Raw genomic sequence first — 12,462 nt, 5'->3', positions numbered from 1 at the left:
TTTATTCAAACACTCAAATATTTATTTTTAGAATAAAATTTAACATCTTATAAGTTTGATGATTTTCTCCTCGTTGTAAGTAAATTCAATTTTTTTAGTGTTCATTGGCTTATTTTCCAAAAAAAAAACCCATAAATTTTTTAGCATGAGAAAATGGCAATATTTTCATGACATCTAAGTTCAAAATTTGGTATATTTTTATTCCAAAAACACAAAGGAACAATTATATTTACCTACATTCAGCATGGAATTATGGTCCATTAAGAGTTATGATATTTGTGTTGTCTAATATAGTGAAAAATTATTTCATTGATAAAAAAAAATGGGGCCTAAAGATAAAATGGTTGATCTTATGGTGTTTTACTATAATTATATGCTCATTTTACTCCCTCAAAATACAGCTAAAGATATTTGAAATTAATGACCTTACTCAAACGTCTCGTATTGATTGTAAATAAAGAGTTTATGTTTTATAAGCTTCAAGACCTACACTCGCTCATGAAGGAAATTTTTGAAAATAAATTTGTGAGATTCCAGTTATAGCAGACATTACCTTGTGCCATTAGACCGAACGCCACACACTATACTATTTAATGTCGTTCGTAGGAATGAGACCATGTGCTTCACCCAAACCCATCGTTTAGGACGATGGGTGTTAAAAAATCTATACTATATAAGCCTGAACAACACATATTTTCTCTCATACAGACAATATTTCGTACCATGAGATTCGGTCAAACTCCACGCTGTATCATTAAAGAACCTAAAATATATAGGCTTAAAATACTAAAATTTAATTTTATTATAATAATACAAAAAAAATAAAAGAAAAGGAAAAAAGAAAGTGGTTCGACTTTGACCTATTCTTAGGATCCACAAACACAATCAATAAAAAAATAAATAAATCAAACAATAAGCAAAAAAATAATAAATTGTTAGACAAAGTAAAAGCAAAAGAGAATTAGGGCCTAAAGATAATTAAATTAGCATAGAAAAAGAGCATTAGCCCACCAAACCTACTATTATTGTTATTCAACATAAGAACCCTACTTCCATTAATTGCTTCTACAAACATAATTCCCCCTCAGTTCTTAATTGTAATTAGGTATTTAACACTGTCATTTTTTAAAATTTGATATAATTATATGTAGATTTTATATTGTTTCAGAAATTACATCTAGTATCTTTAATGCTTGTTTTTTGTCTAATAAATAAGATATATCCGTTAGTCAAAATTTACCGAATTTATTGATACTGACAAAAAAATTAAATAAAAATCTATATATACTCCTGATTGACTTATTACTGACCTATTGTAGGCCAAACAAATATTTTTCTAACCAAACTACCCTTATACATCTTCGCATGCTAATGCGTGTGTAGAGGTCTGTCTTCACTCTTATAAGAGTATTTTGATTAGAAAAGATTTATTTGATGTTTCATAAGTATAATAAGTCAATTCGGGTAAATATGAATTTTGATTCAATTTTTTTGTTAATATTAGCAAATTCGATGAATTTTGACCGACGGAGATATCTGTTTGTTAGATAGAAATAAATGTTAGGGGTACTAAATGTAATTTTTCAAAATATAGAAAATTTATGTGAGTTTACACCAAATTTTATAAAAAAACAGTATAATTATCGACAAATGTATTTATCGACCAAAGGTGGATAATTTGTACGCTTTTCAATCTTCCTAATCACACATTAATCGCCTGACCAAAATCTTCATACGGATTTAGCTTCTCTATACCAAACTGTACGTCCACGTGATAATTATGCTCCTAATTTTAATACGCTTTTATAATCTCAATTAATTAATTAAGGCGTGTTTGCTCTTTCCTTTTAAGTGCTTTTAACCCCAAAATTAAATTTTTATTCAAAAAACAATTATTGACAATAATAAGTAAAGATATAGTTTTATTATATTCTGATAACTCTATGTAAATTTATTATTAATTATTAATTACGATAAAACACAAATTTTGAATTATATTTTCTTTTCGCCAACGACGCCTGCCGCCTCAATAGCAAAGTTCAAACAATAAGGCTCTTGCAAACGAGGCTTTGCTTGATTAGTAAGATTGAAAACTCATAATTAGAAGATTTTGAGTTCGAGTTCCATAAGTGTGAGTGTACGTTTACTGTCTATTTCTCTATTAGTTTGTTGTTGTTGTTTTTATCTCGATTTGAATTATTGATGTATAGAATTAATTTTTTAAATTTGATTGTATTGAATGATGTAAAGGATCACATACTAAAAAAAAAAGAAAAAATAGCTCCGAAACTCTTTATTGATTATTATGAAAATATTATATCCTTTATTTTTTTGGTGGAAAATGTTTTGCGTAATTGATTACGTCATCAATTTCAGTGATTTAAAATTAATGAATAATTATAATTAAAATAGATAAATAATTACACATTAGCAAAATTAAAACTCGCAACCTCCTAGTCATGATACTTCAATTTCACTGCTTAAGTCGGACCCTGTATGCTCAAATCATGTCTTTATACACTACAAAAATGAATTAGTCCCTACATTGCAACAAACATGTCTTAAAGACCATAATAAATTAATTCTATCTATCACAGTCGAACAAAATTAGATTACAGGTAACGAAAATTTGCCGTGATTTTAACTATAAACATAAGTCACATAACATTTACTTTAGTTTTTAGCTTGCCTAATACATTTTTTTTTTCTCATGATATAAGTGGTTGTGAGATCCAAACTCAAAAGTTATTGCAATTTTGATTTTTAGAATATTAGAAATAACATTTTATTTTTGAAAAAAATAAATATTTTTTTCATAGTATATTTATTTCCATCAAATTAAATAAATAGAGTAACACTATTTTTGCACTAAAAGAATACTACTACCACTACTAATAATAATAAGGGTAAACTACGATCAGTTTTGTTGAGATTTGATATAATTATAAAAAGATTTCCTGTTGTTTGAAAAATTACAAGTATCTCCTGATATTTGATGAATTTTTGAATGGAGGTTCGAAATTGTTAACTTTGCTCTTGTTGCATTTTTTTATTAAATCCAACGAGGTGGATGAAATTTTTTTAAATATTATAAAAAAATTCATCCATTTAGTTCATATAAAAATTTTAATTTTTTAAAAAATAAATAAATTTATAATTTATAATTTATAAAAATATTTTAATTAATTTATCGTAAAAATAGATAAAAACTCATTAAACGACAATTAAAATAAAAAATTATTAATATTTTTTTAAGTAATACAAAAATATTTATAATTATTTTCTAAATTTCTAGCGAGCTCGCTATATTAATTAATGGTAGGAGGGGATGTTATAGTACGACCCAGGCGCACGGGAGCCGGGATTATAGGAAATAAAAGCAACCACGGTTAAAGTACGCCTACCCTGATCAATAGGGTGTGCGCACTAAACCCCATTCCAATATGCCCGTAAATAGCACGACAAGCCCACTTCCCCATGGCAACTGACACTTAACGCCGTTAGCTGCCGAACCAATGGGTATCCGACACGGCGCACACCTTGCGGCTAACGCCGTCAAGAAGCCCGCATTAAAACTGTCCCCCCAGACACAATCTCTCCAACCGGGTATTCCCGGTCAACGCAACAAGGCTGTGTTTGGTTTGTTTTTATTTTTTCAACTTGTAATAAATTTTTGGGGGTTGATTCCCTTTTCTCTTTCCCAAAAGCAAAGTACATGAGAACTTAAAGCAATCAACAAATATCGTCCCCTTAGTTTTCGCTATATTGTCATTTTCATACAAATCCCAAACATTATATCAATCTTTTTATGTCTTTTTTAGAATTTATCTTTTTATTATGATGTGTGAGTAGATGGGAAGAATAAATACAAAATGAAATTTTAGTATGAAATATAATCGTGCGATTACGAGCCTCGAAATAATTGAAAAATGAATTTTTTTTTTTAGATTATCAAATTGTACAAAGGTCGTTATTTTTAGTGCATCGCTTAATTTTACTTGCGCTGTATAAATTTTAAGGGAAAATTGCAAACCTATAAAGATATAAATCGAAAATTCTCTAAAATATATAACAGTAGAATTACGAGCCTCAAATAATTAAAAAATAAGTTTTTATTTCAATTTTAAAATTGTATGAAGATCATTAGTTTATGGTCAGTGATTAATTTTACTTGTCTAGTGTAAATTATAAGGAAAAACTGCATACCTGTAAAATATAAATTGAAAGTTCTCCAAACTATAATTGTGGAATTATGAACCTCAAATAATTAAAAAACGAGTTTTTTTCGATTTCAAAATTGTACGAAAGATTTATATTTTTAGGGCATCAATTAATTTTACTTGCCCAAAATAAATTATAAGGATAAAATTTGAATATATAGTATATATAATATATAACAATTAAATTTTGAACATGAAAAAGCTATTTTTAGGATTCTTGGTATTGTTAAGAATTAAAAAAATTGCAAGTGGCATTGAAAAAGTGGTACTATAAATAAGCAAAGTGATATTAATCTTGACTACTACAAGCAAAGAACAATTACAAAATTTCTAAAATTTGATATATTCTTATGCAAATTTCATGTTCCATCTCCTTATTGATAATAATATAAAATGTTTTCTTGAAATTCAAAAATTATAATTATAACACATATGTCTAAATCATTCATATTTTTTATTTTATAACATTAAAAACCACTTAAAAAATACTCGTCAAAAAAAGCATCTGAACTATGAGAGTGCTAGCAATAATTTCTACTTTTGTGTTTTAAAATAAGCTGTAGAGAAATTTGTAAGATAAATAGTAACAAAAGTTGTATTATTTAAAAATAAAAGTTAAAATTAAAAAAAATTGAAGTTTCGAGTGTTTGGAAGAATAGCTGTTTATAATATTTGGCTTAAATTAATTTAATTTAAGAGGCATACTATATAGACATCCCTGAAAAATACTCGTGTAAGTTTTGTATTTAAATATAGGGGTGTTTGTGTGTCGAATCTTAAGGAATATCATCATAATTTATTCTTTAATTTAAACAGTTCAAAAGTAAAAATTAATTGCTTTCAGAACCCTTGTAAATATCTCCAACATAGATATGTCTTAACTAAATATAATCTTTAAATTCAAAAAAAAAAAAAAGTTAAAATGAGCTCCCAAACTAGGCGTTAGCAATTTACCGGGTGTAACCCGTTTCCGTCCTCGGGGGTTAAACAATTCACCGCAGTTTACTAACCCCATACCCGTTCTCGACTCCTCTGGTTATCGAAAAGCTCTCTCTCTCCTCTTCTGTTTCTCTCTCATCACCTATTAGCTACCAATACTCTCCATACCTTTTAGCTCCCCATGCTTCAAGATATACTTACCATACCTGCACACACCCCTCTCCCCACACGCACTTACAAAAATCAGTAGAAAAATCTCCCAAGATTTTCTCCCAGTTTCATCTAAGATTTCTCCCCGTCTTCAGCACGTACGCGCCTGATTGTCCGTGTCCCTGCTGTTTCTGCTTGTTCTACGGTTGAGCTGTGTGAATTTTGGCTGTTTGTTCGTGGGTTTTTCGTTAATGTCTTGTTTGGCTGGGAAATGAGAGATCTGAGTTGGGTTTAGTGTGTGAAGAAATGTCTGCCTCTGAGGTGTCGATCAAGGGTTATAATAATGATTGCAACGATTATAGTTCCGGGACGGATAAGGGGAATTCCGGCGCTGGAAAAGGTAATTTTGGTGTAATATTTTAGTTACTGTTTGTTTTTGGTTTTGCTTGACTGATGAGGTTGGTTTGTTGCTTCTTATCTTCTTTAGTGGATGCTGAGACGGCGTTATACACAGAGCTATGGAGGGCCTGCGCCGGTCCTTTGGTGACTGTTCCTCGTGAGCACGAGCTTGTTTACTATTTTCCTCAGGGTCACATAGAGCAGGTATTTCTTCTCTTCTCTTTTTCTTTTTTTTTTTTTACTTTTTTTGGGAGAAAAGAAAGCTTTTGTGTGTTAAGTTTGTTGATGAGAGAGGAGCTTTTCAAAGCTCTGATTGATCTAAATTCTTCAGGGTTTTCTTGATTTCAGTTCTAATTTTGTGCTTTGTAATATAAGGATGAACGAAACTTACTTTGCTTGCAATTGGCGCTTACTTGATATTTAATCATGTAATGGTTCCTCGGGGAGCAGTCAAAGACATCTTTGTGGAGTGATTTGAGAGTCCTTTTGCTGATTCCTTTTACTCCTTGAGGAGTGTGTAAATTAGCTCTCACTCATGGTCTTTTGTTGGGTAGGTGGAGGCATCTACTAATCAAAGTGCAGACCAGCAGATGCCCGTGTACAATCTTCCTCCCAAGATTCTCTGCCGAGTGGTTAATGTCCATTTGAAGGTACTTTTGGATTCTTGATTTGAACTTTAGACGAGCTTATTAATTTTATAATTAGGATTTTCTGAAATTTTGTTTGGGTTCTTTATTGTAAGAGGGCTCATGTGTTTGGTTTTTTCATTGTTGTTACTGATCTGCTGTTTGATAGGCCGAGCCCGACACAGACGAGGTCTTTGCTCAAGTTACCTTGATGCCTGAACCTAATGTAGGATAAATCCCTGGTGCTTGTAATTTTAGTTTATATCTTTTATTATTTCTTTTTATATTCTGGTTGGAGATTCTTATAATATTCTATAATGAGTTTTGGTTTTACCAGCAAGATGAGAATGCAGTAAAAAAGGAACCTCTTCCGGCCCCACCACCTCGCTTTCACGTCCACTCTTTTTGCAAGACTCTTACTGCATCAGATACAAGTACTCATGGTGGGTTCTCGGTGCTGCGACGGCATGCTGATGAATGTCTTCCCCCATTGGTTAGGATAAATTTAACTGAAGTTTATGATGTTTACCTCAGGATATTTCATGGTGTTAGTGATGGTCTGATTATCTTTTTAATGATAGGACATGTCAAGGCAACCTCCCACCCAGGAACTAGTGGCGAAAGATTTGCATGGAAATGAGTGGCGATTTAGGCATATTTTTCGTGGTAAATTTCCAATACATCTCTGTTCATGATTTGGTAACACTTGCCCGTGACTTTGAAAAAATTGTCATTTGTGTCGTTTGCATGCTTGATTAAATAGAAAGGAAAAGGAAAAGTAGCTGTGGCAAAATCGTATTAGATTGGTGGTAAATGTTGTGAGGATCTGGATCCTTTGTTTGACTATTTATCTTCTTGGATGTTGCTAGTTTTCTTTTACAATTTTTTTTTTCCTTTTTTTGAAAAAGATATTAAGGAATGTAAAATCATGCTGGTCGGACAAGAGAAAATGGACTCCATGTAGCCAGCAAGTAAATGTGAAATATTTATGAAGTTTCGTGAAAAACTGGAGAAAGATTGAATGTAATGAGTAAAGTAGTAAATATTTTGATAGGGAAACCGCGCATAAAGAATGCTATTCTATTACTTTACATGATTAAATAGAAAGGAAAAGGAAAAGTAGCTGTGGCAAAATCGTATTAGATTGGTGGTAAATGTTGTGAGGATCTGGATCCTTTGTTTGACTATTTATCTTCTTGGATGTTGCTAGTTTTCTTTTACAATTTTTTTTTTCCTTTTTTTGAAAAAGATATTAAGGAATGTAAAATCATGCTGGTCGGACAAGAGAAAATGGACTCCATGTAGCCAGCAAGTAAATGTGAAATATTTATGAAGTTTCGTGAAAAACTGGAGAAAGATTGAATGTAATGAGTAAAGTAGTAAATATTTTGATAGGGAAACCGCGCATAAAGAATGCTATTCTATTACTTTACATGGTTTTTATTTGCAACAAACAATTCATATATAAAATAGTATCATTAGCTTAAGAGCAAAAGAGAGCAAGTTGGAGGCAACCACAACCTTTTATTATTCAAAGTAAAGTTTCCATAAGCAGAATACCTTCATGGCTGAAGCGATGCAGATGTCTATTAAGAGCATTGGCTAGTAACTGCGATTAATTATTTAAATTTCAGGTCAACCACGGAGGCACCTGCTCCAGAGTGGTTGGAGCGTCTTTGTTAGTTCAAAGAGGCTCGTTGCTGGGGATGCCTTTATATTCTTGAGGTTTGTTGCTAGTCTTGCATACCTCTAGCTGTATGCATAATAATATTAGTACATCTGATTGAATTCTAAACACTCAGAGGGGAGAATGGGGAGCTGCGTGTTGGAGTTAGGCGTGCCATGAGACAACAGGGAAATGCTCCATCATCAGTCATATCCAGCCACAGTATGCATCTTGGTGTTCTAGCAACAGCTTGGCATGCCATTCAGACCAAGACCATGTTCACAGTATATTACAAGCCTAGGTATTTGACATGATTGCTTTCTTATATCTCTCTAGCCATCTATGTGATATGATTGATGGCCCACTCTATCAACTTCTAAAACTAAATTTAGATTGTACTATATTCGGTGGGTTAACAACGAGTTGCCTGTGGAAACCTTGCTGCCTTTCTTTGTGTATCTTCTAAAGCAACCACATTGAGCATTGTTGGTAACAGCACATTGCTGCTTTAATAGCATTTAATTATTGATTTCTAATGTAAAAAGTGTGAGCTGTTAAACATAATAATATGCCTAGGTGGATTGTCAGAATGGGTTTAGTAGTGAACTATGTGCATGTTTTATCTTCAGGTTCTAACTCTCCTCCTCTTGTTTGCTATGTATCCGTCACAGGACCAGTCCATCTGAGTTTATTGTTCCCTACGATCAATACATGGAATCTGTTAAAAACAACTACTCGATAGGAATGAGATTCAAGATGAGATTCGAAGGTGAAGAAGCTCCAGAACAGAGGTATGTTTGATCTTAGCATCCTGATAATGATATTTTGTTATGAATTCTGTGAAAAAGTTGTTTATGTATATTTGTTTAATGTTACTTTCGTAGGTTTACTGGAACTATTGTTGGAATTGAAGATGCAGATCCGAAAAGGTGGCCAGAGTCGAAATGGAGATGCCTAAAGGTATCACCTTTGATGTTGATAAGACTTATACTTCTCATGTTATTTTGAATAATCTTCTTAACATATCATTATGAAAATTTATCTCTTAATTCTTTTTTAAGGTTCGATGGGATGAAACTTCAACAATTCCTCGACCTGAGAGGGTTTCCCCCTGGAAAATAGAACCTGCTCTTTCTCCTCCTGCGCTGAATCCACTTCCTGTGCCAAGACCTAAAAGGCCTCGATCGAGTGTCTTGCCATCATCCCCCGACTCTTCTGTCCTTACCAGGGAAGGTTGTTGCTAATTTTACCCTGCTTGAGTATCTTCTGCTACTGCTATTTTGGTGGTGTCGCACTGTTACCCAACATCTGTTTACTCAACTATCTATGATGTAATGTAGGTCCATCTAAGATGGCTGTAGACCCTTCACCTGCCAGTGGGTTCCCAAGGGTCTTGCAAGGTCAAGAATTGTCGACCTTGAGAGGGACTTTTGCGGAGAGCAATGAGTCAGAGTCATCTGAGAAGCCATTACTGTGGAATCCCTCATTAGATTCTGAGAAGATTGATGCCTCGGCTTCAAGAAGATATGGGTCAGATAAGTGGTTACCTATTGGAAGGCCTGAGAAGTCATTCACTGATCTGTTATCGGGTTTTGGGTCTCAAAATAATTCATCCAATGATTTCTGTATGTCTCCTGTCAATCAAGAAGTTTCAAAGCTACAAGCACAAGAGCATGAGGCCAAGTTTAGCTTAATTGGGAACACCTGGTCTATCATGCCTTCTGGTCTCTCCCTTAATCTGATGGATTCTGGCTTGAAGACTCATGGGCAAGGTGCTGATTCTTCTTATCAGAGACGCGGTGATGCCAGATATGCTACTTTTAGAGAATTTTCCTTGATTCCTGATCCTAGGGGAGACAATCAACAAGGAAATTGGTTGATGCCTCCGCCTATTTCACCATACCTTCAAATGCCATCTTCTCAGTCAAGAGAGCTGATGCCGAAATCTGTATTTGCGCAACCACATGATACGATGAAGCCAAAGGAAGGAAATTGCAAGCTGTTTGGTATTCCCCTCATAAGTAACTCGGCATCATTAGAGCCAGCATTGTCACATAGAACTGCTATGACTGAGCCAGCTGGTCATGTGCAGCATGGGATACGTTCTCACCAATCCCTTGCTATTGAGTCTGATCAAAGGTCTGATCAATCTAAGGGCTCAAAAGTGGTGGATAATCCAGTTGCCACCACTGAGCAGGAGAAGCAATTTCAAACCTTCCATCCTGTGGCTAGAGACAGAGAAAGCAAAGGTCACTCTGGTTCAACAAGGAGTTGCACTAAGGTTTTGATCTTTGATCTGGAATATATTGTTCTTCTTACAGCTAATTTTTTATTCAACTTTCATTCTTATAACAAAAGTCTCAATTTCAGGTTCATAAGCAGGGGACTGCCCTTGGTCGGTCTGTGGATCTTTCCAAGTTTGACAACTATGATGAATTGATTGCTGAATTGGATAATCTCTTTGAATTTAATGGTGAACTCAAGGCACGGAATAAGAATTGGCTTGTTGTGTATACTGATGATGAGGATGATATGATGCTTGTTGGAGATGACCCCTGGGAGTAAGATATTTTCAATTTCTCTGGAATATTATGTGAAAATTTTAAATCCATCTTGCTTACTTTAGTTCGATGATGATAGTGCAATTTAATTTTGCCTGCTCATCAAAAGTGGCTTCTTTTTTCTGGAAACAGGGAGTTCTGTGGTATGGTTCGCAAGATTCTAATACTAACAAAAGAAGAGGTCCAGCGTATGAGTCCAGGGACCTTCAATTCAAAAGGAGAAGAAACATCATCGGTTGCAGAAGGCATGGATGCTAAAGATGTGAAGGATTTGCCAAAAACTTCATCATCTAGCCCAGACGATTGCTAGTTTTCCACCTCTAGCTGGTAGTTCTATCTTCATTTTAATCCTACCCTCGTAGCTGTTGTTTTGATAAGCCTTCTAACGAATTGCCCTTGCAACAAAACAGCTATAGAATGCAGGCAAGGAAGGAGACTGTATATCCATCTAGCCGTTGAATTTTGGGGACATCGAATAAGAGATGCATGTGAAGTCCCTTCAACTTCTGGATGGCGGGACTCTCTTATATATATAGACGCAGTTTTTAGTATTTGCAATTTTGAACCCCTCTTTTGGGGGCCAACCTATGGTGCCCAATAACCTCGTCTTATACGTAATGTACATGACACATTATGAACATGCTACCTTCCTCCATTGCCCAACCTCTGTAAATAGCCGCTTCCATTCCCCAGCATCGATGTAATTAAGCCGTCAATACACAGCCTAGTATGTCTCATATAGTCTTTGTTCCTGCAGTATTGATATGTAATGTCTCTGAGCACGATGTATTGTCATCGGCATTAATTTGTCTTGTGGTGAAGATTGTACCTCTGGGTGGACTCTTGTGGTTGGGAGTAATTTGTTGTACAAGAATCCATCATGGCTTATCGAAGGTTGTTTCTGGTTTTAGTGCAAAGGTGTATTCCAAGTCAGTCAGTCTCTCTGTTTGGTCTTCTGGGGATATGTTTCAAGGGTTTTACGACATGGGGTTTTCTTTAAAGCACTAGACTGAATCATCTTTTTGCAGAAAGAATTGCATGCATTGAAACAGTTGATGCTTGGATCAGATATACAATCAGTTTTATTTTATCGAACTGACTCTAATCGTCGTCTTGACAATAGGCGGTTGGGCTGCCATGCCGGTCTCAGTGTTGCTCTTGCATCATAGCGGGCGCCGGTTCATGTTGCTCTTCCATCATAAATGAATTAGGAATCTACTGCTGTTGTAGATGTTAAAAGGAGCAAGTTGTAGAAACTAGTTGCCAGCGATTCCTTGTCGACATTGTATTCTTGCGAGACGCTAACTATAATCTTATTTGGTTATCAACGAAATGAAATGAGTTCTATTCCACATAATTGTGATGTGGTTTCTGAGTTAATTGTAATTTTGTTCTCATCCTTGTGTACAAATTAGAAATACTCCCATGCTTTTCAAAGTAATCATTTTTGGTTTCTGTATTTTAACAGTTTTAGTTTTTTTCTTTTATATATATTTGATTCCATTGTTTAACAATTTAACGCAATGGTACGGGGCCGTCACCAGCTGACTGATGGGGTAAATGGGCTAAAATCATTTTAAGGAGAATAAATGAAATGAGAATTAATTGTATTTTTAGTTCTATAAATTGGGTTTTTTTTTAAAAAAAAATGATTCATGCTTTTCAAAATAGTCATTTACGTGCTGTATCTTGAATGTCTAATACATTTTAATCCTGTTAAAATTTGTATTGATAAAGTATGTGGGTGTTAAGTGAGTAAGTATTTGGAGCGGGGGAAAGGGAATTGGTCGAGGAGGTTTTTTGTGAAATATAAGTGCTCTTTGTGAGTTTTAAATATATATAAAAAAATAAGACAGGTAAATCGAAAAGAAGAAAATCTACATTTCGATTCTGCAAAAAGG

At 34.0% G+C, this 12,462-nt stretch overlaps 1 protein-coding gene across 1 annotated transcript; it reads left to right on the top strand.

The window, feature by feature from the left end:
• The first annotated feature begins 5,253 nt into the window (after nucleotides 1-5,253).
• On the top strand, nucleotides 5,254-11,494 carry LOC105158218 (auxin response factor 2A). Its single transcript, XM_011074887.3, has 15 exons — nucleotides 5,254-5,709; nucleotides 5,797-5,912; nucleotides 6,263-6,358; nucleotides 6,504-6,560; nucleotides 6,672-6,827; nucleotides 6,916-7,000; nucleotides 7,969-8,059; nucleotides 8,137-8,301; nucleotides 8,672-8,791; nucleotides 8,885-8,960; nucleotides 9,062-9,233; nucleotides 9,341-10,281; nucleotides 10,371-10,561; nucleotides 10,694-10,888; nucleotides 10,972-11,494. The coding sequence occupies exons 1-14, from the start codon at nucleotides 5,616-5,618 to the stop codon at nucleotides 10,869-10,871; spliced, it is 2,538 nt and encodes an 845-aa protein (XP_011073189.1). The 5' UTR covers nucleotides 5,254-5,615; the 3' UTR covers nucleotides 10,872-10,888; nucleotides 10,972-11,494.
• Nucleotides 11,495-12,462: the final 968 nt, after the last annotated feature.

Source organism: Sesamum indicum, linkage group LG3, assembly GCF_026168435.1.
Source record: "Sesamum indicum cultivar Baizhima isolate 11 linkage group LG3, ASM2616843v1, whole genome shotgun sequence".
NCBI classification, from domain to species: Eukaryota; Viridiplantae; Streptophyta; class Magnoliopsida; order Lamiales; family Pedaliaceae; genus Sesamum; species Sesamum indicum.
This window is presented reverse-complemented; position numbering and strand designations above follow the sequence as displayed.

Bases quoted from the DNA above. Each gene is read 5' to 3' on its own strand.
- LOC105158218 (XM_011074887.3), top strand. From the start codon at position 5,616: ATGTCTGCCTCTGAGGTGTCGATCAAGGGTTATAATAATGATTGCAAC. The intron at 6,561-6,671 runs GTAGGATAAATC...TGGTTTTACCAG, and splicing joins CCTTGATGCCTGAACCTAAT to CAAGATGAGAATGCAGTAAA. The intron at 10,562-10,693 runs GTAAGATATTTT...TTCTGGAAACAG, and splicing joins GTTGGAGATGACCCCTGGGA to GGAGTTCTGTGGTATGGTTC.